At 34.5% G+C, this 23,129-nt stretch overlaps 1 protein-coding gene and 1 long non-coding RNA gene across 12 annotated transcripts; both read right to left on the reverse strand.

The window, feature by feature from the left end:
- Nucleotides 1-8,275: 8,275 nt before the first annotated feature.
- Nucleotides 8,276-21,831, reverse strand: PRP39 (Tetratricopeptide repeat (TPR)-like superfamily protein). 11 transcript variants are annotated; one of them, XM_090308089.1, is made up of 14 exons: nucleotides 21,260-21,831; nucleotides 20,148-20,435; nucleotides 18,263-18,372; nucleotides 17,553-17,782; nucleotides 16,760-16,927; nucleotides 16,017-16,374; nucleotides 15,369-15,512; nucleotides 13,388-13,540; nucleotides 13,198-13,314; nucleotides 11,751-11,831; nucleotides 11,457-11,606; nucleotides 10,712-11,014; nucleotides 9,346-9,450; nucleotides 8,276-8,694 (listed from the first exon to the last, which is right to left on the reverse strand). In XM_090308089.1, exons 2-14 carry the CDS (start codon nucleotides 20,431-20,433, stop codon nucleotides 8,578-8,580), a joined length of 2,322 nt encoding a protein of 773 aa, XP_090164215.1. In that variant the 5' UTR covers nucleotides 20,434-20,435; nucleotides 21,260-21,831; the 3' UTR covers nucleotides 8,276-8,577. The 11 variants fall into 11 exon arrangements, with proteins under 11 accessions (XP_090164215.1, XP_038876250.2, XP_038876253.2 ...); XM_039020322.2 differs by having other exon boundaries at nucleotides 8,276-8,697; nucleotides 20,148-20,639; nucleotides 21,260-21,825; XM_039020325.2 differs by having other exon boundaries at nucleotides 8,276-8,697; nucleotides 21,260-21,810.
- LOC150032223 (uncharacterized) lies at nucleotides 15,628-15,953 on the reverse strand. Its single transcript, XR_016525234.1, has 2 exons — nucleotides 15,818-15,953; nucleotides 15,628-15,713 (listed from the first exon to the last, which is right to left on the reverse strand). It is a non-coding gene; the product is annotated as an uncharacterized LOC150032223 (long non-coding RNA).
- Nucleotides 21,832-23,129: the final 1,298 nt, after the last annotated feature.

Consider the following 23,129-nt stretch of genomic DNA (forward strand, 5'->3'; position numbering starts at 1 on the left):
TCAAGAAAATATCCAACTTTGGCACCTGAGATTACGACATATTAATCTCATAGGACTAAGAGATTGGTGAAGAATGGACTTCTAAGTGAGTTAGAAGAAAATTCTTTACCTGTGTGTGAATCATGCCTTGAAGGCAAAATGACTAAAAGACCTTTTACTGGAAAAGATCACAAGGCCAAAGAACCTCTAGAGCCGATACATTCAAACCTCTGTGGTCCGGTGAATGTCAAAGCAAGAGGAGGTTTTGAATCTTTCATCATGATAATTATTCAAGATCCGAGTATGTTTATTTAATGCAACATAAGTCTGAATCTTTTGAAAAGTTCAAAGAATTCAAGGTTGAAGTTGAAAATGCATTAAATATAACAATTAAAACATTTTGATCTGACTGGGGTGGAGATTTTTTGGATCTAACATTTCAGAACCATTTGATAGAACATGAAATTTTATCCCAACACTCAGCACCTGGTATACCTTAACAGAATAGTGTGTCATAAAGGAGAAATCGAACCGTGTTGGACATGATTCGGTCTATGATGAGTTATGTTTCCTTACCTGAGTCGCTTTGGGGTTTTGCAGTATAGACTGCAACGTACATTTTGAACTTTGTTCCATCAAAAAGTGTTATTAGAATACCTTTGAAATTATGGAATGGCCGTATAGCTAGTTTACATCATTTCATTATTTAGGGTTACCCAACATATGTTCTTGAGGAAAATCTTAAGAAACTTGAACCTCGTTAAAAAATGTGCCTATTTGTAGGAAAAGAAAGAGAGGTGGTTACTTTTTCGACCATAAATAAAACAAAATGTTATATCGACAAACGCTACTTTTCTGGAAGAATATCACATAAGGGAGCACAAGCCCCACAGTAAGGTTGTGTTGAATGAATTTTCCAAGGAATCTACGAAACCTTCAACAAGAGTTGTTGAAGAACCCAACACCTCAACAAGAATTGTTGAAGTTGGATCATCTAGTAGGTCAAATCCACCTCAAGTGTTGAGGAAGCCTTGACGTAGTGGGAGGGTTGCGAACCCACATGTTCGTTACATGGGTTTAACAGAAATCCTAGCTTTGGTAGCTGGCAAAGGTATTGAGTCTTACAATAAGGCAATGGAGGATGTTGACAAAGATGTGTGGATTAAAGCTATGGATCTAGAAATGAAGTTGATGTACTTCAATTCAGTTTGGGATCATGTAGATATACTTGATGGGGTTAAACCTATAGGTTACAAATGGATTTATAAGAGAATACGAGGTGTTGATAGGAAGGTGCAAACCTTCAAGGCTAGACCAGTGGCAAAGGGTTATACTCAAGTTGAGGGAATCGACTATGAGAAGACTTTCTCACCTGTTGCCATGCTTAAGTCTATCTGAATCCTCCTGTCCATTGCCTTATATTATGACTATGAGATTCGGCAAATGGACGTTAAGACTGCCTTTCTAAATGGCAAGCTTGAAGAGACCATTTATATGGAGCAACCCGAGAGAATCATAACCCAAGGTCAAGAGCAAAAGGTTTGCAGGCTTAATCGGTTCATTTATGGACTGAAGCAAGCTTCTCGATCTTGGAACATAAGGTATATAAGAGGATCATCAACACTTCAGTAGTTTTCCTAGTATTATATGTAGATGATATCCTACTCATTAGGAATGATGTAGTGTTGAAATATAAAGAACACATGCACAACGGAAGCAAGGATCGATAATGTTCTAATTATATAAACAACAAGAATAAGCATGCATAAAAGGTTAGAAATTACAACATTTGTAGAATCCACCGCAATTTTCCTTTCCCAAGCTTGATCAACACCACCAATGGAAAATCCTCGCTATTCTCCAGTTGAAGAACACGGTTACGGGACCTTTTGTTAGTGAACCCAAGGGAAATTCACTTTAGTAAAAGGAGAGTAAAGAGATTTAAGTGGAAGAGTTTAGGTCAATAGTCAAAGAAGCATTAGATTTTACAAAATACAAAAATCAAACTTTTTATAGAAAAAAAATCATGTAAAATCCTATCTTGCATCTCTTCCACCTCAAACTCCACTTAACATGTAAACTTTAGGTGTCAAACCTTGGAAATGCCACTTCAAAGTCCATTTAGTTAATTTATTTTATTGTTTTCTGAAATAATTAATGGGAGGGAGTTCCTCTTTACTCTTCACATCACGTAAGTAGGGAAGTAGTCGGGTTTTTTTTTTCTTCTTCCTGTGTGAAAAGAAAGATACAGAGAAATCAAAGTTCTTTGAGTTTTTTTTTTTTTTTTTTAATGATCTTCCTCTTCCTCTCCGGTCCTCTCTCTTGATCATTTCCCACTCAGAATCCAAAATAGTTAAAGCCCCACACCCTTCTGGATTCTCACCCAAAGAATACCAAGGTTACCTTCACGGTGGTGCCCATTTGGAGTATAAAAGATTTCTTTCATTTGAAGAATCGTTCTTCAAAGGTATGAGTTCTAAACCCTATTTATTTTTCTGTAAATTGTTAAATGCATGTTGTATTGATTCGTGGAATGCATAATTTTCATTATATTCATTGTAAATTTTCTATTTTGTAAAATTTTGGGAATTCGGACGATCCGATTTCGCTCAAGAACCCTATCAAGATTCCTATATTTAGCACTATATATATAATGAATTATGTAGAGCCTAGAAGAAGTAAGAGACAGAGAACCGAGAAAAATTTTGGTCCTGGTTTTAACTAATTTTTGAGTTAAAAGACCAAATGATACTAATTGCCAATTTATATATATATCTAATAGATGAGGATCTTAAAACTGACTTTAGCTTATGGAAGGAAACCATTATGAGCGAACTGGATTCTTTAATCATGAAACAAACTTGAAACATAGTATTTGTTCCAAAAGAAAGTAAACTTATTAAGTGCAAGTGGATTTTCAAAAGGAAAACAAGACCAAGTGGTTCAGTTGAAAGATACAAGTCTAGATTGATAGTAGTATGGTATACACAAAAACAAGGTATCGACTACTTTAACACATATTTCCCTGTAACAAAAATCGCTACAATTAGAGCCTTGATTGCACTAGCTTCTATCCATGGATTTCTAATTCACCAAATGGATGTAAAAACAACATTCCTCAATGGTGATCTAGAAGAAGAAATCTATATGGTACAGCCTGAAGGCTTTATAGTTGCTGGTCAGGAAAACAAAGTATGTAAACTATAAAAATCTCTTTATGGTCTTAAATAAGCTCCCAAACAATGGTATGAAAAAATCAATGATACTTTGATAAACAATGGGTTTAAGGTATTCTATCATATAAGTGTGTTTATTCAAAGTTGTTTGGAGCTGAATGTGTGATTATATGTTTATATGTTGATGATATATTCATCTTTGGAACAAACATAGAGGCGATACATAATACCAAATTGTTATTATCATCATATTTCGAAATGAAAGATTTAAGGGAAGCTGATAATACTTGGTGTTAAAATAAGAAAAACTGAAAATGGTTTTCCTCTGTGTCAATCACACTATATTGAAAAATTACTAATGAAATTTGACTGTTTTGATGATCCTCTTGTAAAAACTTCATATGATGCTAGTATAAGTCTTAAAAAAAATAAAGGAGATGGTGTATCTCAGTCTGAATATGCAAAGATCATATGTAGTGTTATGTTTATAATAAAGTATACTAGACCTAATATTGCATATGTTCTAAGTTGATTGAGTAGATATACACATAATCCTGATAAGGATCATTAGAGTGTTTTTCGTCGTTTGTTAAGATATCTTAAAGGCACCATAAACTACTGTTTGTATTTTATCAAATTCCCTATTGTATTATAAGGTTATTGTGATGCAAACTGGGAATATGATAATGACGAGGTCAATTTTACAAGTGGATATATATTCTTACTCGGAGGAAGAGCAATATCATGGAAGTATGCAAAACAGACTTGCATAACTAGATCCACTATGGAATCTAAATTTATTGCTCTATAACTAGCAGGACAAGAGATTGAATGGCTTAAAAGCCTATTAGGGTATTGTCAAGAATAGTGTATATACAAAAGGAGACATATACATCTTAGACATGGACTTGTGAAACATTTGTTAAAGGGAGAGCTATTTCCTTGGAATATGTGAGGTCTAAGAAAAAATTTGACCGATCCTTTAACCAAATGCCTAACAAGGAAAATAATTTTAGACCCTTCAGTAAACATGGGGCTTAAACCCTTATAGAGTTCCTAGCCCTTTGTCTAGATGGTCTATTACGATAGACTTGATGATGCATAGCCCTTTGTTTGGGTGGTCTGTTGCGATAGACTTGATGGTCCATATCCCATTATGTGGGTGGTATGATGTACTTGACGAATAAAACTAAAACCTTTTAATGATCCATAGCCCTTTCTTTGAGTGGTCTTGATGTGGACTTGATAGATAATGATGAAATCTTCATAGCTCAGAATTTGAGTGGTTTGTCTCTGACAGACTTGATGAAGATAGTCCTAATACGGACTAGATGATGAAGTTTTTATAGCTCAGTTTGAGTGTTTTGTCTCTAGCAAACTTGATGAAGCATCTAACGTGATAGTGAAGATGTGACCGTCTTCTATGAAAGAGTTTAAAGATATCTTTCTAGAGCTTTAATGGTGACCCGAGGTTTATGTGCATGGCCATAATAAGCACACTCTATATCGTAGAATCAAGAAAAAGACTAGGAGTAAAACTTGTTGTGGGGATCTCAACCAGTGTTATTGAAACTTCAAGAGGTAAGTCACTCTCTCTAACAAGGTTGTTGCCTTATTTCACTATGCATCAATTTAAATCGTTAAATATTGATGTTTAAGTTTGATATCCTTTACTTGCTCAAAACATTTTTTTCAAAATAATGTTTTATGTTGTTTACTTATTAATTTTTCTGCAATAGTCATTTGTGAGGGATTGTTGGAAATTGGGAGAGCTTTGTCCTATATAGGAAAATTTAGCATTGCCTAGAGGTTATAAATACCAATGCATTATAGATATGAGTATAAAGTGTGTTGGTGGTGGAAATATAAACCTTTCACCACGCATGTTGGTCTGTTGGATGGGTGGGCGGGCAAGTTTGAGTATCTGTGCTTGCACAAAAAAAAACTCAATTTTTATTATTTATTCGTTTAAATTATTTTAAAAAAAATCCCGATTCATTAAAAATATTAAATATTTTATTTACCGTTCATGAACATTTTGTTGACTGACATTTGCACGTTGTATCAACGATCATCCCCCGTTTATGACCATTCATTTGGCATGTTGTTTCCTCTTTCCCCTCTATTGTTTTTCTTTAATTGTTCTTTTGTTTTGAGTAACCTTTCAATTCTAATCCATCTTATGGCGAGTGCACGCCTGAATTTGGAGGTTGCATTAAGCAACCGACACAACGATTAGCACCAAAGTCGCCTTGTAATTACTTTCAGAGTAGTGGTTTTTCCACGGTGCAACAACCCTTCGCAACATCTATTCATTATTCTAACAGGTGGTAATATTTCTTAAAGAAAAGATAAAGTTTAAAAGTTTTTCGTAATTTTTTTTAACATACTTCACTCTCTCTTTTTTTCATTGGTTATATAAAAGGTCGTGTTCAAATGATCATATCACTTGGAAAAAAAACCGATCAATCTAACTCATTTTATATGATTTGGGTTTAGTTTTTTTTTTCTTGTAAATTTGTTTGAATTGAATTTAATTCAAATAAATGAGAACGGCATGTAATTGTTATGGCATGTAATTGTTATGTTGGTTCATAATTTCACATATAAATAGTTTTGATTGAATTAAACTAACCCAAACATATTATTAAGTTTAAAAATATTTTCTTTACATATATTGTGCATAGAATTATAATTCTTTTTTAATGATTTGTTCTCGAACAATTTAAAAAATATATATTTTATGTTTTGAAACGTAATTTTTTATTATATAAATTGAAATTTAATTTAATTCAATGTTTGAAACTAAATAAATAGATATTTTAAATATTAACATCTCACCTTTGAAAAAAATGACCCATACAAATATTAAATCATTATAGTTTAAATCCCTCGTCTCTAGTGTACTATGAAAATTTGTACCATTCAGTCTAATCCGATTCATGAACACCATTAATAAATGTAATTCAATTTATTAAAATAAAAGGAAAAAGTCGTTCAAATTCAATCCATACCAACCATTGCCATTTTAAAATTTGTTTAGTATCTTTTGTTATTGGCATTCAATTCTTTTTTTTCTTTAGATTAAAATAATATTTTCGGTCCGTTAAAAAAAACACAAAGAAATCAAATAGTATAAATTATTTTGTTTCATTTGGAAAAAAAAAATATTTATTTTAGGATAGTAACTTAAAACAGAAAAACAATATGTTTGTTGTCCCCTCTGCTGGATCCCTCTGTCATTTCTGAAAATTACTTTAACCATTTCACTAAATATAGTAAAATCCATCATTACAATCTTCAAACAAAATTGGATAATGACATATTAGAAAATACTTTCTTAAAATATATGTTAACAAAATATACTCTTTCTTCAATTAAATTCTCATGCAAAGGTTTGATAATTATTTCTTCTTTTTTTAAAAAAATTTATATACGATTTTTGAAATTTGTTCAATTTTAAACCATATATGGTTCAATATTAGTTCATATATTTTTAATAAATCTTAAGTTTAGTCTCAATTGTTAGTTTATTGTTGGGTTTTTTAATTAAAAAAAAAAAAAAAAAAAGTTATATGTTAGCATTTTTACTATAAATTTTGAAATAATATTTACATATTGTATTTTCTTACATTAAAATCATTACTATTATTTAATCAATTCCGATAAAAGTTAATTTTGAATGACTAAATTTAAGATTTGGTCAAAGCAGGGAGACTCATATTGGACAATTGAAAGTACATTGACTAAATATGAACAAATTTTAAAGTATACTCATTGTCAATTGAGTTATGCCGGATTCGGCTGTCATAATTATTCTAATACCTACAAATATATCTTTCTCAATTAAAATTAATAACATAGTTATAGAAAAATATGTCTCTTTTAATCAGGTAACGCCGCTTGAAACTAAATTAAATTATAATTATAAAGACCAAAAACTCTTAAAATTATAAAATTAAATTGAAACCACACCAATGCCATAGAATCCAAATGTGTGGATCTAGCTCAAAATTTATTGAACATATGTGTAACCAATACTAGACATATAATATAACACAGTGTGGTAATGTCTTTAAATACAAAATTAAGGATCAATGAACAATTTCCTTTCTCATGTACGTTCTTTTAGTTAAACATGTAGAAGGCGGAAGGATTCACTTGATTTCTTAGTCAAGAGTACCCTTAATCTTATCTACTCTACTTCCTGTACTAACTCTAAATCTTATATGCTATCTTAACTTATATATATATATATTAAAAAAGAAACTTAAAACACATTTTTTGAAACAAATAAACTTTAACGTATATGACATTAGATCTTTCGAGAAAATTGGATTAAACAAATATGTCTTCATCGATATTTATATATCTTTAAATTATATTAATTACACTGGAAAGCGTTTGAATTGGTGCCTATATAAAACTAAAAAAGAATAACAAATTGCTAGATTGTATCACTTAAAACCATAGATTAATAAACCATCAATTATACTCATCGGGCATTATTTTCTTTAAAAATCCTTCGTGCATTAATTCTTGAATATAGATAGATTTCTTTCAGATATCATATTAACAATATAAACAATTAAAATTGATGTCATTTCTCAAAAATCACAATTGTGGGTCAAAATTGATTCCCTTAATAAAATATTAAACTTAAAGTTTAATTGACAAAATTATAAGACACTTATCCAAACAAAATATAATTATAGATATAAATTGTATATCCAAAAGTTTAAAGTGACGCAAAAAGAGGGGGAAAAAAAAACTGAACATAATTGGAATTCACCACCCCACTTTAATTTGGAAGAACGAACCAAGGTATTTATTTAGCCTAATTCAAGATGAGCTCTTCCACAATTCACCAAAATTTCCGAACTTATTTCTATTTCCATGACACCACAACTAAAGAATTAACCCAAATCAATTTTGAAAAATGGTCCATTTAGAATTATTTTGATGCATATACACAAGTGTTTTTAAGCATTTAAAAGTCATTCAAAACCGGTCCGAAGATGTAACAGCTAGTATTAGCTGACAAAACAAATATGACATCAAAGTTTTAGCAATCAGACTACCTCCAAATTTGACTCCAAACCAACCATCAAAGCACCAGATAATAGGTATCTGCCTACATATATAACCACCAAACATTCACAAAATAGAGTTGTTTGAACTCACTACCTCTCATAACTACTTGGCAATGAAAAATTCTGATATCCAAACCCCTACTCATTGGCACGACAAAAATCAAAAGATGGGAAGAATTAGGAAGATTCTAGAACTGTCCCCTAGTTTGTGTTAGCTATACTATACCATACCCATGTCCCTAAAAAACAAAGGTACAGGATGTAAGTAGATCGTATTCGTACATGAGGGGAAATTTTAGATTACAGTTACGAATACTAATACCCTTTTCTCATCCATTCATATAATAACTCCCATAATACGGCTGAGCGACTGAAGCTGGCTGCTGTGATGGTGCTATTGTCGTTTGAGCGGTCGGTTGGGCGTAACTCTGAGCAGTATACGCCTGCTGCTGAAAATTAACATAACATTTCATTAAACCCAAAACAGATTATTGTTCTTCCAGTCGAAATAAGTCATAAACAGATTCAACTAACTTAGCTCCTATTCGCTAACCATTTGATTTTTGAAAACTTGGTTCGTTTTTTCACCACCTTTTTACAGTGACTTTCATTACTAAAAGGAAACATTTGAATTCAAAACCAACTTATGGAAATAAATAGTTTTTAATAACTATGGCCGCATTTGATATTGTTTTTAAAAATAAAACTCATAAACACTACTAACACTATGGGGTGGTTTCTTTGTTTTGTTAAAAACATTTAATGAATGTTTTCAAAATACAAGCCAAGAGGAAGAAGATGAAAACTATTGTAAAGAAATCGTGAGGAAAGAAGCCCAGTTTATGAAAACCAAATAGTTATCCAACAGAATCTACTCTTTTCTACTTTCAAAAATTGATTTAGATTTTGATAACTTCCCTAGAAAGAAAATAAAACAACAAACACATAGGTGGAAATGGTAGTGTTTATAAGCTTCATCTTAAAAAAAAACTACAAAAACCAAAAAAAAAAAAAAAACAAAAACAAAAAACAAAATGAAACAGTTATCCAACAGAGTCTAAATATTCTGGAATTCACCCGAGATGAGGATTTAATACCTGGGCAGGGTATGTAGGAGGGTACGTCGCATAAGTGGAGGCTTGTGACACCGATGTGGACACTTGTGGATTCGTGTATGTGCTTCCATACCCACTATATGAGGCCTGTATTCAAGTAAATGGGAAGAAACACAGAAGGTTATTCTTTTTCTATTCTGTACTTCTTTATGCGTGTTGCAGGAGAAATTAAAATACCTTGAAGTCTACTCATGAATATTGCAATCTTAAAATTAAAGCATGCTCAATATATCCAAAATGACTATTAATTATCTGCCCAGAAAGGTAGAAATAAAGAAGAAGAAGAAGAAGAAGAAGAAGAAGAAAGAAGGAGAAGGAAGGGCTAGAGAGAGAGACAAGCGAATTCGCCTTCCACAAGTTGGTTTGCATGGCATCTACCATTATTCAAGTAAATAAATAAATAAATAATAAAATCTACCAAAATCATTTATAAACTAAGAAAAAAAATGTTTTCAATACATTTTTTTCGGGGTTGAAATTTGACTCACAATTCAAAACTATTTTTTAAAAGAAAAAAAAAAAAAGATCAGAAGAAATTATAGGTAAAGAAACTAATTTTTTTTAAAAAAATACAACAATTAAAATAAAATCGCCCGAGAGAAAATTGATGTAAGCAACCAATAATTTATATAAATAATTGCGACAAAGAAACCCTGCTAGATTTCATATTAGAAAAGAGCAGATAAAATCAACTAATTTGACACTTTTACCGAAAACTAGGTGAATAACTTGTTAATCTGAGGTGAGTGAATAAAGCACCAATTACCAGGTTGATGGTTTGATCTCCACCACGTCATTGTTCAAACTAAAAAAAGGTTTTAGGAAAAAAAAAACTTTATTTGATTCCAATTATCTCTCTTCATGCCAAATTGCAACTCTCGAAAGCATAGTTGAAAGTTGAAATGACAACAGAGATGCCCATTCATTCAGATCCTAACTAACTATCGAAAGATCCAAAAAAAATTAATAGAAACTGCAATCTAAAAAGTCCACAGCAACAGTTATAAGCAACAGTTCCCAACCATACAAGTTATAAGCAAAAAAATTGTCACTTCCACAGCAACAGTTCCCAATCCTTAGAAGAACAAAGCAAACAGAGTGCTTTTCCTTTCTTTTAAGGGACTTGTTTGTCGATGGGATGAAGGAAATAATTGTGAAGATGCAATTATGGCAAAGTCAAAATATCAAATAATTTCTTCCCAACCAATAAATTAAAATGCACGGAGGAAAAAGTACAACAAGGGTAATTAAACCAGCTGTGTGAAACGTTTCCTTATTGGTAAACAGAAACTGCATGGCATGTATTAATATGGAAAACAAAAGGGGCGAAAGATAGTTAGGCTCTTACTGATTGGGTATAACCAGGTGCCCATTGTTGCCCCTGTGCTTGAGCGACAGGAGGCCAGGCTTGCGGTTGTAGACCATAGCTAGCTGCCCACTGGTTTTGACCAGTTGGATAAACACCCATCAAAGATTGTGCTGGTGAAGCAACGCCAGGATAGGATTTTGCCATTTTTGCTTTTTCAGAGGCTAGATAATCATCCGCAAGGCGTTTTTTCAGTTCTGATGTACTCTTATGTGAAATGAATAGCTTTGCATGTCTGTCCTCAGCCTTCTTGATGGACTGAACATCTCCAAAGAGATTCAGAAACTGCAAAATCATTCGTTGGCTCATTCAGTAAAATACAATCCAAACATATTTCAATGCTAGAAAGATTAGATCAAGAAAATATCAGACAGATTTCATGTCATGAGCATCAACTTCCAGTTTTCAGCATCATCAAATAAGAATTTTCTTCCTTTGAAATATTTTAACTCAGTGTAGTTTTGTCCCAGAATATCATACATGCTATGGAAATATTGACAACTCCAAAGAGATGGAGTAAGATCCAAATTAAGGTGGAAAACGAAAAACATGAGACCTTTGTAACTAGATAATCTTATATCAAACTGTCTTGATGTAAGGCCAACCAACACAAATGAACAGTTGCTAGTATACTGATGTCCAAGAACTAATTCTTCATATATAATTTGCAATTAGCAATTACGTCTATCAACCCTCAAAAGTTTTTCCATGAAAACTTTATTTGTACCTCCAAGAAAATGCTTGATAACTCCTCCCTCATTGAAGCACTCGCAACCGTTACATTCTCTGTGTTGGGCACTATGACCTTCTCAACTAATGAATCTAAATAATCAATTCTCTTTGCTGTAGACTGAATTGCCTCAAAATGTATCAAGGCCTGGATGAATCATGGAGGCAAAAAAGTAGACAATTAACCACAGGAAAACAACACTTACAAGAGCAAAAATCAAATGTTTCAAATAGATAAAAATAAATAAATAAATAAATAACTTTTCAAGAAATCAAATGTTTCAAATAGTACCTCAATGAGTGGTTTGGATAATTCACCGTGCTCAACTGCCTTATCCAGAATTTCTCTAGCTTTTCCTTCATTCTTACATACCTGTCAACACATTCAGTAAAACCAAAAGAAAAAAAACAACGCTTCAAAATTCAAGAAAGATGCCATTTCCAGTTGATCATTGTTCAATAGAAAATGAATAAGTACTAAAACTGCTTAAAAATTTGAAAACGACCAAAGTGAAAATAGCAAGCTTCCTTATTTTAGTATGAATGGAACTTATTGCTCAGCTGTGGAATACTTCCATTCATAAGACGTGCATTGGTATCAACAGAAAAATATTAACGGCCAGTAAATTAAAAGATTCTCAAAGCCACATTAGCAAATTACCAACTATAGCTACAACTAAAAAAATGTAGTAGCCCAATTTCCTAAATGAAAAAGAAAACTGGGAATATTAATATTCATTTGCGAGAACTACCAAAATGTGTAATTCCAAACAAATCCTATGAAAATACTTCTTACACAGATTTTAGTGTTCTCTGGGTTTACATAAGAAAGTTTCTTAGCATCTTTAACTCTGGAGGAAAATTAATAACACGGCAAGATTATTGAAGGTCCCAAGTATCCAAGTTATCAACAACCAATTATGTCTAGGACCACAGCAATAACTACTCTGCAGAAAGCAGTTGCACATAACTCAAGGAGTAAAATGACCCCAACCCATAGCCTAAAGAGACCTACACAGAACCATCCACACCAAGATAAAATAGTACACAAATAAGAAATGATTATAGATATGATTGGCCGGACACAGGACATATAACCATCTATGAGACTCGACCACAGTCAGCAATTAGCACACAAGGTCAGTGTGCTTCTCAAGAGTATAACCAATGACAGAGAGTAGAGGGTTCTATCTCCCAATAACGCGGAAATATCTACACCACTCCCCACATTGACAAAATGAGAGAGTGAGGGCAGCCCACCCAAGATATCTTACCACAGATTTCTTCAAGGGAGGGATTCGATTTATCATATAGTGTGAGGATAATTTTGTTGTTATTTAGTTTAATTAGATGGTTTAAATCCTCTATAAGTAGAGGCTTCATCCTTTGCATCCTTTCTATTGGTAAATTTTTATAATCATAATAAGATACTACTTTGAGTGTTCCTTAAAGATTCTCTCTGCTGCACCACATATCCTCCTCTCCTTGGTGCATCAAGAACCTTCCTTCACAAAAGAAAATTCCCTCTTTTCTGATAGAACTTTTTTGCTCTCTTGCGTGAAGGTGTAATGTAAATCTTATGCTCCTAATTTCTAAGATCAGATTATTAAATACTAATATTCGGCACTCAAGTTAGAGGTGCAAAGAAGCATAAATAAAAACAAGAAAAATCAAATGCAAAATGCATAATTATGTAAACAGACTCTGCAGTGCAGGGACCACAATTTCAGCCAACATACCAAGTTCAGAAACCTTGAGTACTGAGCGTATAACAGTGGCAATGCACGAGAATGTTCTTTTCCTCTTTCTATGGCAATGGCCTGCTCATATACGGAATATGCATCTTCCAGGTCTCCCTAAAAATTCCAACCGCCAAATTAGAAAAGCATGCATCAATATGTATCACACAACTTATTTAATAGAACTTACCAGACGATGTTCCATATTAGCATGCTTGATAATTGCTTCAAGAAGGCCAGGTGAAATTTCAGTATGCACAAGTTGATAGGATGCACGAGCACCAGCAACGTCCCCATTTTGCTCCTTGAACCGGGCAGCAAATAAATGGATCTCTGGTCGTCTCTGTTGAAATTTAGGGAGCATGTCCATGTTAACATAAATCTAAATTTATTTACTAACTGAAGAAAAAAAATTCCACTCCATGCATCATAGATGACAAAAGTATCTCAAGACAAATGGGGTAGCTGTTGACAAACTTATTCATGGGGGTATCTATTATAATCCAGTAAGCTGCTGAACATTTCAAACTTATTCAAATAAGCAAACGTATAAATAAAGTTGGCACATTTTGTTTTTTAAGAATCAACCTTTCATTGAGAATAAAATGAAAGAACACACTTGCAACAACAAGAACAAAAAAACCCAGAATACCTACTACTTATGACAGTCTTGAGTGCTGATGAACTACCATGCCTACCCCACCACAACTTTTCTTTATAAGAAATCCGCCACACATCATGTGCACCATCACCCTTGCTTTGTCGCACAGTGTACCTACATGCTGCATCCAGCAGCAAGCGTCTCCATCTTGCAGACCTCAACACCCTACTGGACTAGCTTTCCTATGTGTCACACTCATATCACCTGACACGCACCACCCAACCTTTTTTTTTATGAAATCAACCGCTTTCATTGAGAAAGAATGAAAGAATACACGGACATAGAAAACATCACCCCCCCCCCCCCCACAACAACAACAAAAAAGGGACTCCTGAAGAGTAATCCTTTCATGGGCTATGCACGATGGTGCCTAAGAGTAGCTGCTGAAGAGTCTGATTTTAAAAATAAAAAAATAAAACCTTCTTGTAGCCTCCAAATCCATTTTGAAGCAAGGCCACTGCCTACTTCCTGCCAAGTTCCCCAAGCCTAGGCCTCTGTCTTTCACACCCAACCTATTTAACACCCCTCAGTTTTGCTGTGTTGTCATATGGCCCACACCCCCATGTCCAATCCTATACACACCAACACACCATACCCAATAACATAAAGAGATTATTGACCATTTTGACTTCTGCAACTGACAAGTAACCTCGGAAGAATCAAATTTGCTAGTCAAGAAGTAGAATGTCCTGTTGCTTTGCTGCTGGAGGCCAAGGCTTAGGAAACTTGGCAGGAAGTAGGCAGTGGCCTTGCTTCAAAATGGATTTGGAGGCTACAAGAAGATTTTTTTTTTTAATCAAACTCTTCAGCAGCTACCTACTAACGGAATGCCGACAATGATGGTTGCAATATTCAGTTCGGTTAAGATGTTTGAATACTGGAGGAGAGGAAGGCTAATTCTCTTGAGTCCTGACTATGTTGGAAAAATTTTCAGCCAAACAACAAAAGAGAACTTCATTTTTTTTCCACAAAAACACAAAAAAAAAAAACAAAAAACAAAAAACGAAAGAGAATCCCTATACATTACTGGGTTAGATGGTTCAGACAATCATGCTAATTGGATGCAAAAATGAATTCTTCCCTTTCCTTCCCTACAAACCCAGTGTCCTTACTTAGTAAACAATTGCCGATGCATGCTCACCAAAGAATTTGGCCGATGTTGTTTCCTCCAACAAGGACTCAAAACTTTCTTTCATGTCCACCATCACTTAAAATACAAACTTAATGTTTTATGGTTAAAATTTAAATGGGTACAAACATACTTCTTTCGGACATATGGTAGGATTCTCTTTAGGAAAAAGAAGGGAGGAATCACAGGTAAATAAAGATAAGGTAAAGGGGGTTGGTACATTATAATTCTATGCTCGCTTGCATAGAATGGGTAACATGGAAAATACATTACTAGCAACATATGATTAAGAATGACCCATTAAGATTGGGTCATTCTTAATCATGATAACTACAGCAGTTATCATAGGTTAGGAAAATGGCAAATGCATGTGTTGCCTACCTTGACAAAAACTTGGCTTGCCCGAGCAAGGGCATTATTGGCAAGATCCATACTATCAGTTGCTTGCATGCATAAAATATACCGTATCCAGTACTCAGGATAGTTGGCACAAGCAATCACACATCTCTCATACAACTTCACTACCTGTTCACAAAAATTCAAACAAAAAAATGGAAAAACATATAAAATGGTCTTTATATTTAAAATACATTATGTAAAGATGTTATAAGAAACAGAAAAGAGATATGCAACAGAAATACTCCTCGGTAGAATAGAGAGGCCCCTCAAATATGAAATGAGGGACCCTCCTTGCCTGACAGACAGATGGTTAGGAAGATAAGATACCTGCATGCATAACATTGGAATTTTAAAAAGAATAAAAAGTTACTGTACAAACACATCATGAACCTAGAATCTCCACTGATAAATGAGAGTTTGAAGTACTTAGCCTTAAAGAAACCAAATTGAAGGCCCCTGCTTTAGTCTCAGTTCAAATTCCCGATTAAATAGTTGCTTCATCCAATGGTTTAGCCAGTAAAGCATATGATGCAGCAGATATTTTTTAACTGTAAGTCAATACATAACAACAAGGACGACTAAAAACTAGAAGATAAACACATTTTTAAAATCTGAAACATACTAAAGTACCTTATTTAAGTCTCCTTCTTGCTCTATAAAATCCAGGTAACTATGCCAATTATCAAGCTCTGCAACATTTAGTGGCCGAACATGAAAGTAGGGCCTTCTGATAGCTGTTTCAAAACCAATGATCTTAGAATCGAACTCTTTAGCTTTCTTATAGATTTCTTCTCTAATGGCGATATACTTCTCCAACTCCTCTGCTTCTGTTAAGCCAGCACTTACAGTTTTAGATGATGGTTCTGCAGCATCAGGATGATCTTCCTCCCCATTTACTTGATCACCAGCCTCTGATTGCACATCTACTACAGCCTGCTCAGAACTCTTCAATTCTGACAATGGTCGACTTGCAGCTAACTCCTTAAAGCTGTTACACATTTGCATAGTCATCCAAGGGGGGAAAACATTTTAGATTGATTATCTAGGAAAGAAATTCAACAAACCATCGGCATAGTATTAATCCCACACAAGCAAGAATTAAAAAGGCCAGGGGCTTCTTTTATTTAAGAAACCATCAATCTGAATTAGGTCTTCCCCACGTGGAAATAGAATGTAATTTGACGAAGAAAGAGTGCAAAACCCCCAGCCTAGCGTAAAACATTAACTTGCAAAGTACAACAAGTACATCTAAGAGTAGATACTCAAAAGAAGAACTCTATTAACGTAGTTCAAATGGAAAAGATTTCAGATCAACTAGGTTAATATCAAATTTCAGAACAGACAGTAATATTGCAAAGATGCGCAATACTCACCTATTGAAATAACGATCCAACTGTTGATTTGGATTTTCCAGTATACGTGTGTATATCATGGCAAGGCGACCCCATTCCTGCTGCATGTACTCATATTCAATATATTTATCCCAAAGGGGAAAGGAGAGATAATCTGTCCCAACATAAGCTAATCCTCTCTCAAAAAGCCTGAAACGTCATCAACCAGGGAATAGGTTATTATGTAAACAAAATCATCAAGTGATGCAAAAGTATCCACAAGAGCAACTGCACTAACGTTGAAGGTGAAGGAACAATTTACTCTAACAGCATATGACACTTCTGCATGCTGCATTTACCTTCCTAAAAACCATATTATGTCCGACCATGAAGCAATGACAGAGGCCATCTTAGCCCATAACTGAATGAGATATTCCCAGCAGCAATTTGTATATTGATGCACCTCAGGGGACCAAAGTTACACAACTGTCGTAGTTCATTCAACTACAGACTAAGGCATAAGCCACAATAGACGACGGGAGATCGACACTATTTTCCTTATTAAAAATAACTTAAAGAAGAAGAAAAAAAAAAAAAAAAAAGAGGCAAGTAACAGTGTAGCCCCAAATCATGGGAATGCACATTGGAACATGCAATTCCAAATACATTTCAATCAAATCTTTCCGCCTTACACGTAGGAAATCACTGGTACGGCCATCTAAAACGAGGTTACAAGCAAAAAGAAAAACGATTGTTATCAGGTCCATGTAACTAACAATTGTAGTAATGCCACACCAGGAAAAGCACAAATGCCATTAGAAACAGAAGGCTATACCTTCTGATGGTCTCTGGATCTCCATATGTACTCAGAGTGAATATGCAGTAATGCAGCCAAATATCAACTGAGTAAGTGACTCCATGTACAGCTCGTTCATACACCTCAACAACTTTGTCGGTAGATCCAAAACGTGCCTCATGATCTGCATACTTCTTCCAATAACCATAGCATAAAGGAAATTCTGCTAAAAACGAATCATAAACTCTCCGGATTTTGAGTATGTTGTCCTGAAAAGAATCCAAGAAATTTTACTTAAATTGGAATAACTAATAAGACTTCTCATCGACATGTAAGTTTTGCCCAAATGAGATCATTAAAATTGAGGTGTTCTCCTGTGCAAAATTCAGACCATTAAAATTCTCAGGAATCAGTATAAAATGTGAAATTTTGCTTGCATATACAACTCTTCAGATGTAAATTTTTAGAAAATCATGGAACATTTCTCAGGCCTTTATATGTTGGGCAAATATATATACTTGCAATATAGCAAATTCATGAATGAAAAATCCATGTTATTTGCCATATATCCACCATGATTACCGGATATTGTATATACCATACACACTACTTTTCTGAAAACCTATTATGTAGTTGATGAAATTTGAGGGTAAGACAGCCAATTTATTAAGTCTTTATTGTAAGTACTTCACCAGATCCCACATAAAATAGTAAAACTGTACAACTTGCTAACATTCATTCTTGCATACCTCTGCCACCTTCTCTGTCTCTTCGATCAAAGAAGTCCATGAATTAAAATCTAAAGAATTGGCCCTCACAATGTTCCACAGTCTATCTTCTTCAGCGGATAGTGGAGGAACTGCCAAAAAAGGGTGGGAAATATTAGGCAAAAAAATATCAATGACAAGTTGTGTTTCTTTTCTAGAAAAAAAAAAATATAGGCAACATAATGACATCATTACTGATGACATTATTGAAATAGAAAGAAATTTAGAAATCATGCAACCTAAATATGCAAATTATTTTCTTCATATAAATAATAAAGGTTGAGAACGAGCTCTCACCCTGGACAACAACATGAAATGGGGATTAATGCCTCGTGTTCATAAACCATGATATTAAACAAAAATTCAATGTCAATAATGGTTCAAAATGTGCTTGGAAGAAGTATTTGAGTCATATTAATGACAACCAGAAAACCAAAAGAGAAGATGTGTAGCTACATAAGCCAAACTATAGGTTTCTCAGGTCTTGGAAGAAACATGAACTATATCATTATATTTCTTTTGGTTCACCCACGGAAAGTTGGAAACCATATTGTGACTAGAAACTAAACTACAGCTAAACTAATACTGGAAAGACAAAAACTTATTAGGAAGATTTTCTTTTAATTTCTGTGAGTGTCCAAGCAAACAATATTAGGGATATATTCCAATAACAGTTTTCAGATCTTTAAAAAGAAACTGCAAAAACATTGATTGTTAACATATAATATAAAATTGATATTCTTTCAAGCTCCTATTCCACGAGCCTACCAAGCTTATTTTGTTTCACACAATAAATAATTGCGTCGAGGAGTATGGAAGTACAAGACATAGCTAAATCTACCAAAACATAAGCAAAATCTTTGCAATAAGTATTCCCAAAACCTCTTTAAAAGCTAGAAGCACTTACCATTCCAAGTGATAAACTAATGTTAAGAGAAACTACAATGCTATTAACATACTGATAATCCAGATAAAGAGTACACTGAATTTCTAATCATTTTTTCCATTATAAGGAAACATTCATTTTTAGCCACCAACAACGTCTAAACCATATCCAGATACAAGATCCATTATAGAGCAGAACAATCTGAATGGAATTCGAACGCAAGTTCTGAAGTTCCGTTAGGATCATTAATGGATGTGCCTTTTTCATCTATTAGATGCTTAATTTTAAGTGTTTAGGCCCCTCTGATATTTCTTGAGGAACGTACACATATTTCGGATAACTCCTCTAGCCTCATATTTTTCTTGTTATATAGGTTGATATTTTCATCAAAACAACTAACTACATTCAATCAAATCCCCACCTTTCATCATTATTAAAAGTGTCCTAAACTATCCAAACAATTAAATTAATAGATGAATTCTCTTTTTCCTAATTAACACAGCCAGAAAACCTATTTAATTTCATGGATAAATTACAGAGTGCACAAATAAGGATTAAATAAGTACTCCAAATGAAATTACAGGACCAGATGAAAGCAAAAATAAGAAGGGTATTCCCAGTAGTCATCCAATGAAGTGTGGGTCGTCTATTTGCCTCAGGATAAAAAGAGGATGGAAAACTAGCCAGCAAACTTTGTAACAATAGGAGGCTTAGAAGAAAAATGAATGAATAAAGATTTTAATGTTTTTAAACAATAGGTGGACATATCTTTATGAAACAAAATGCAGAACTCTTAATTGCTTCTCAAGGAGCTTCATTATTCTTAATAGTTCAGAAACATAACACTTCTAATTCGTGTGCCCTTCAAATTGCAGGACCTTTTAGATTGACTTTTTCATTTGCCCGCCCAATTTGTTCAAATGCTTTTTGCCAAATGAAATTCTCATGAAAATGCAGAAAACTAAAATAAGAGACACGTACCAGAACCATCAACAAAGTGTTGTTCCTCAGAAGCCTCGTTGGCATTCTCAACAATATTTCCATTCTCGACTGATGAGGTATTGACTGATTCAGCAGCAACATTTCCGTTTAAAGAAGAATCGTGACCGGCTACTGGCACAGTTTCCATTGCTGAATTTTCTGATACAGCAGCATTCTGACTATGGTCAGTCACTACCACATCTGCCTTTGTCTCGTCCACCTCAACAACATGATTTCCTTGCTGAGTAGAATTGGGGTCCGTAACATACGCATTGCCGTCGCCCATATCTGCAGAGGTATGTGAAACAGAATAGTCCCCAGTGATCACAGATTGAAAAGCGCCGGGATGGGGAATTAGATTTGTACTGCTATCTGCATAGCCACTCGAAACATATCCACCAGATGCATATCTCATAACTTCAGATGTTTGAGCAACTACAGTTTCACTGTCCCCCATGCTTAAACTACAGAACTATTTCTTTGATAGCCTAACTGCATGCATTTAAACAACTATCACATAGAATTGATGCGGACAAGGGCATAGATAATAAAACCCAGAGAAAATTGGAGGTGCCCTTCAAAAATGCAGCTAGACCCAAAAAACAAAAGGGTTTCCTAACATATTTCCGCGATACCCTTGACTTGAAAAGCACAAACTCTTGTTTGTAAACTACTATAAAGCTAACCAAATTATACACAAGCATATAAGTAGTTAAAAGAATATGCATACATGTTGGTTTTGTATGTATTGGAGAAAACGAATGGCAGGGGAAAAAGAACGTAGCATAACAAAGAAATACAAAAGGAATAACACAATTAGTTGAGAACATAACAGGAAGCGAATTGAAGGAATATTCGAGCACACTAAATCTAGGGGGAGCAGTGGCTAAATAAAGAAGAAGAAAGTAGCATGAGCGGAAAAGGGAAGGGAGTGTTGGAAAGAGAACTTACCGGAAACCAGAGGAAGAAGAAGAAAAAGAAGAGTTGATAGACCTTAATCAATTACTTAGAAATTTACCCAAACAAAGCAACAAATGAGTTCCAAGAGTTCACACTATGCATTTGAACACTTAAATCCATTCCGAAGAAGAAACTAAAGTAATAACCCTTACCAAATCAAACCAAAAATGCTCTGATTCTCGCTGGTTGGTGTCCGAAAACGTTCGAATTAAAAACTCTGGACCTTAAACGTTGTGGATAAACTGATTTGAAGCCAACTGAAGTGTGGGTAATAGCCGAAAGCTTACCCCCAAGTCAAAAACGCTGTTGCAAGACACTCGGACGTCGAACGCGTGATGCACAACTTGTTGTTCACGTTGGAAGAGAAGAAATGATGATTCGAAAGCCTAGTCGAAGCCGTTCGTGTCGTGGTCGCAATGCAAGCCAGATTCGCGAGGGAACGTAGACAATCGTCGACTACAGAACAGGACGTTCGCGTGGGAGCGGGCTCTACTCGTCGCTGCCAAACGCCTGTGGCTGGTGAAGGATCGCCGGAGAGGATGACTGAGGAAATCGGGTCGGCGGCTGTTTGACGGAGGGAACGAAGATTGAGGCTAGGGCTTTTCTTCTTTTCTCTTTTTCTCTCTCTTCTTTTTTCTTTTTTTTGCTTTCCTTTTTTATGAGCTCATATTATTTTAAAATTTTTTTTATCCATACCTCCAACAAAATTTTTAACTCCAAAATCAAATATAAGAATACAGCCTAGAAAATATACTTGATAAAATTTGGTAACTCGTCTCAATGATGAAGTTCTGGTAGAATTTATTTAAATTGTCGAGATTATGAATTTGAAACTTAATTTAAAATTTCTGCCCTACAAAATTTTAAAATCTTTCATCTAAAAAATCCAAAAACTTAACATCTTAATTTAATCTATTTTAAATGTAATTTACCCAAAATAGGTTTCAACAGCTCAAATAACCCAATTACGTCTGATAATTAACTCCACTTAACAAATTGATTTATCTAAATTAAACAAAAAAATCAATAGTCCAAAACAAGTGAACATAATTTTATTGGATCCAAAATGTGGTGCATTGTGTCATGGTCATGCTTATCCAGGGCGTGTTGCCCATGGCCGCATGACCGTCTCCATCTCTTTTTACTATGCTTTCATCCTATGTATTTCCTTTTGCTAGGTAGTTAGGTTTATATGTACTTTTCTTAGTGAGTGACTGCTCGCCCATTTCCATATGCAAAGATAGCATATGTGTTTTTGTTCACAATGCACTATATGGGGATAAGACTAATCATCACTTTCCCATACCTGGAGTAGTATGTTATAAAGTTGTTGTTGTTGCTTATTGCTTTCTAGTCTACAACAATCTTTCTCTTCTCTATTCTTACAATCAAATTGTTTGCGAAGACCTTTTCTCCAAACCCCTTTTTTAAAATTGTTTCTCTAAAACGAGGGTGGAGGTTGCGAGAGGCACCCGTTGTGTCATTGGCTGTTCGTATTCGAATTGGCTAACTTGTTCGTGAGCGGGAACAAGTATCGCATAATCGCTAAGCGAAACTTCGGAAAGTGTGATTGTGACAGTTGGTATCAAAGCCAAGTCAGCTCATAGAGTTGAGAAGCGGTGATCATGTTTGCTACGAAGTAGTTGGGCAAGTCCCATGTTGATTGATTGGTCGAGATTGAAGAGCAAATGCTCTATTTAATAGAAGTCATGATCAGGTTTGGTTCATAAAGACTCGATTACAGGAAGTCGCCGACAAGGCTGATAAAATTGATGCGGTGGCTGACCGCTTAGACAGGTTGCCCGTCAGGGAATTGTTGACAAGGGTTAAGACCCTAGAGGTGAAAACTACGATGGATAGACCTTTTGAACATGGAGATGGTTCGTCGGGCTCTGTTGCCCCAATAGAAGAGCATGTCAAGGAACTAGACAGCTCGTAGAGAGAGATCATTCAGATGGTGACCGAAATGTCTATGGACTTTCGAGCTACCATCGATGTCATCCGGGCAGAGATTTCAGACAT

Source organism: Benincasa hispida, chromosome 12 (assembly GCF_027475165.1).
Source record: "Benincasa hispida cultivar pf3 chromosome 12, pf3_genome.v1.1, whole genome shotgun sequence".
NCBI classification, from domain to species: domain Eukaryota; kingdom Viridiplantae; phylum Streptophyta; class Magnoliopsida; order Cucurbitales; family Cucurbitaceae; genus Benincasa; species Benincasa hispida.

Coding starts and splice junctions, on each gene's coding strand:
- PRP39 (XM_039020322.2), bottom strand. CDS start 20,604: ATGGGGGACAGTGAAACTGTAGTTGCTCAAACATCTGAAGTTATGAGA. Junction 15,513..16,016: donor AAGAAGGAGACTTAAATAAG/GTACTTTAGTAT, acceptor TTTTGTGAACAG/GTAGTGAAGTTGTATGAGAG. Junction 8,698..9,345: donor CTCCTACATACCCTGCCCAG/GTATTAAATCCT, acceptor GTTAATTTTCAG/CAGCAGGCGTATACTGCTCA.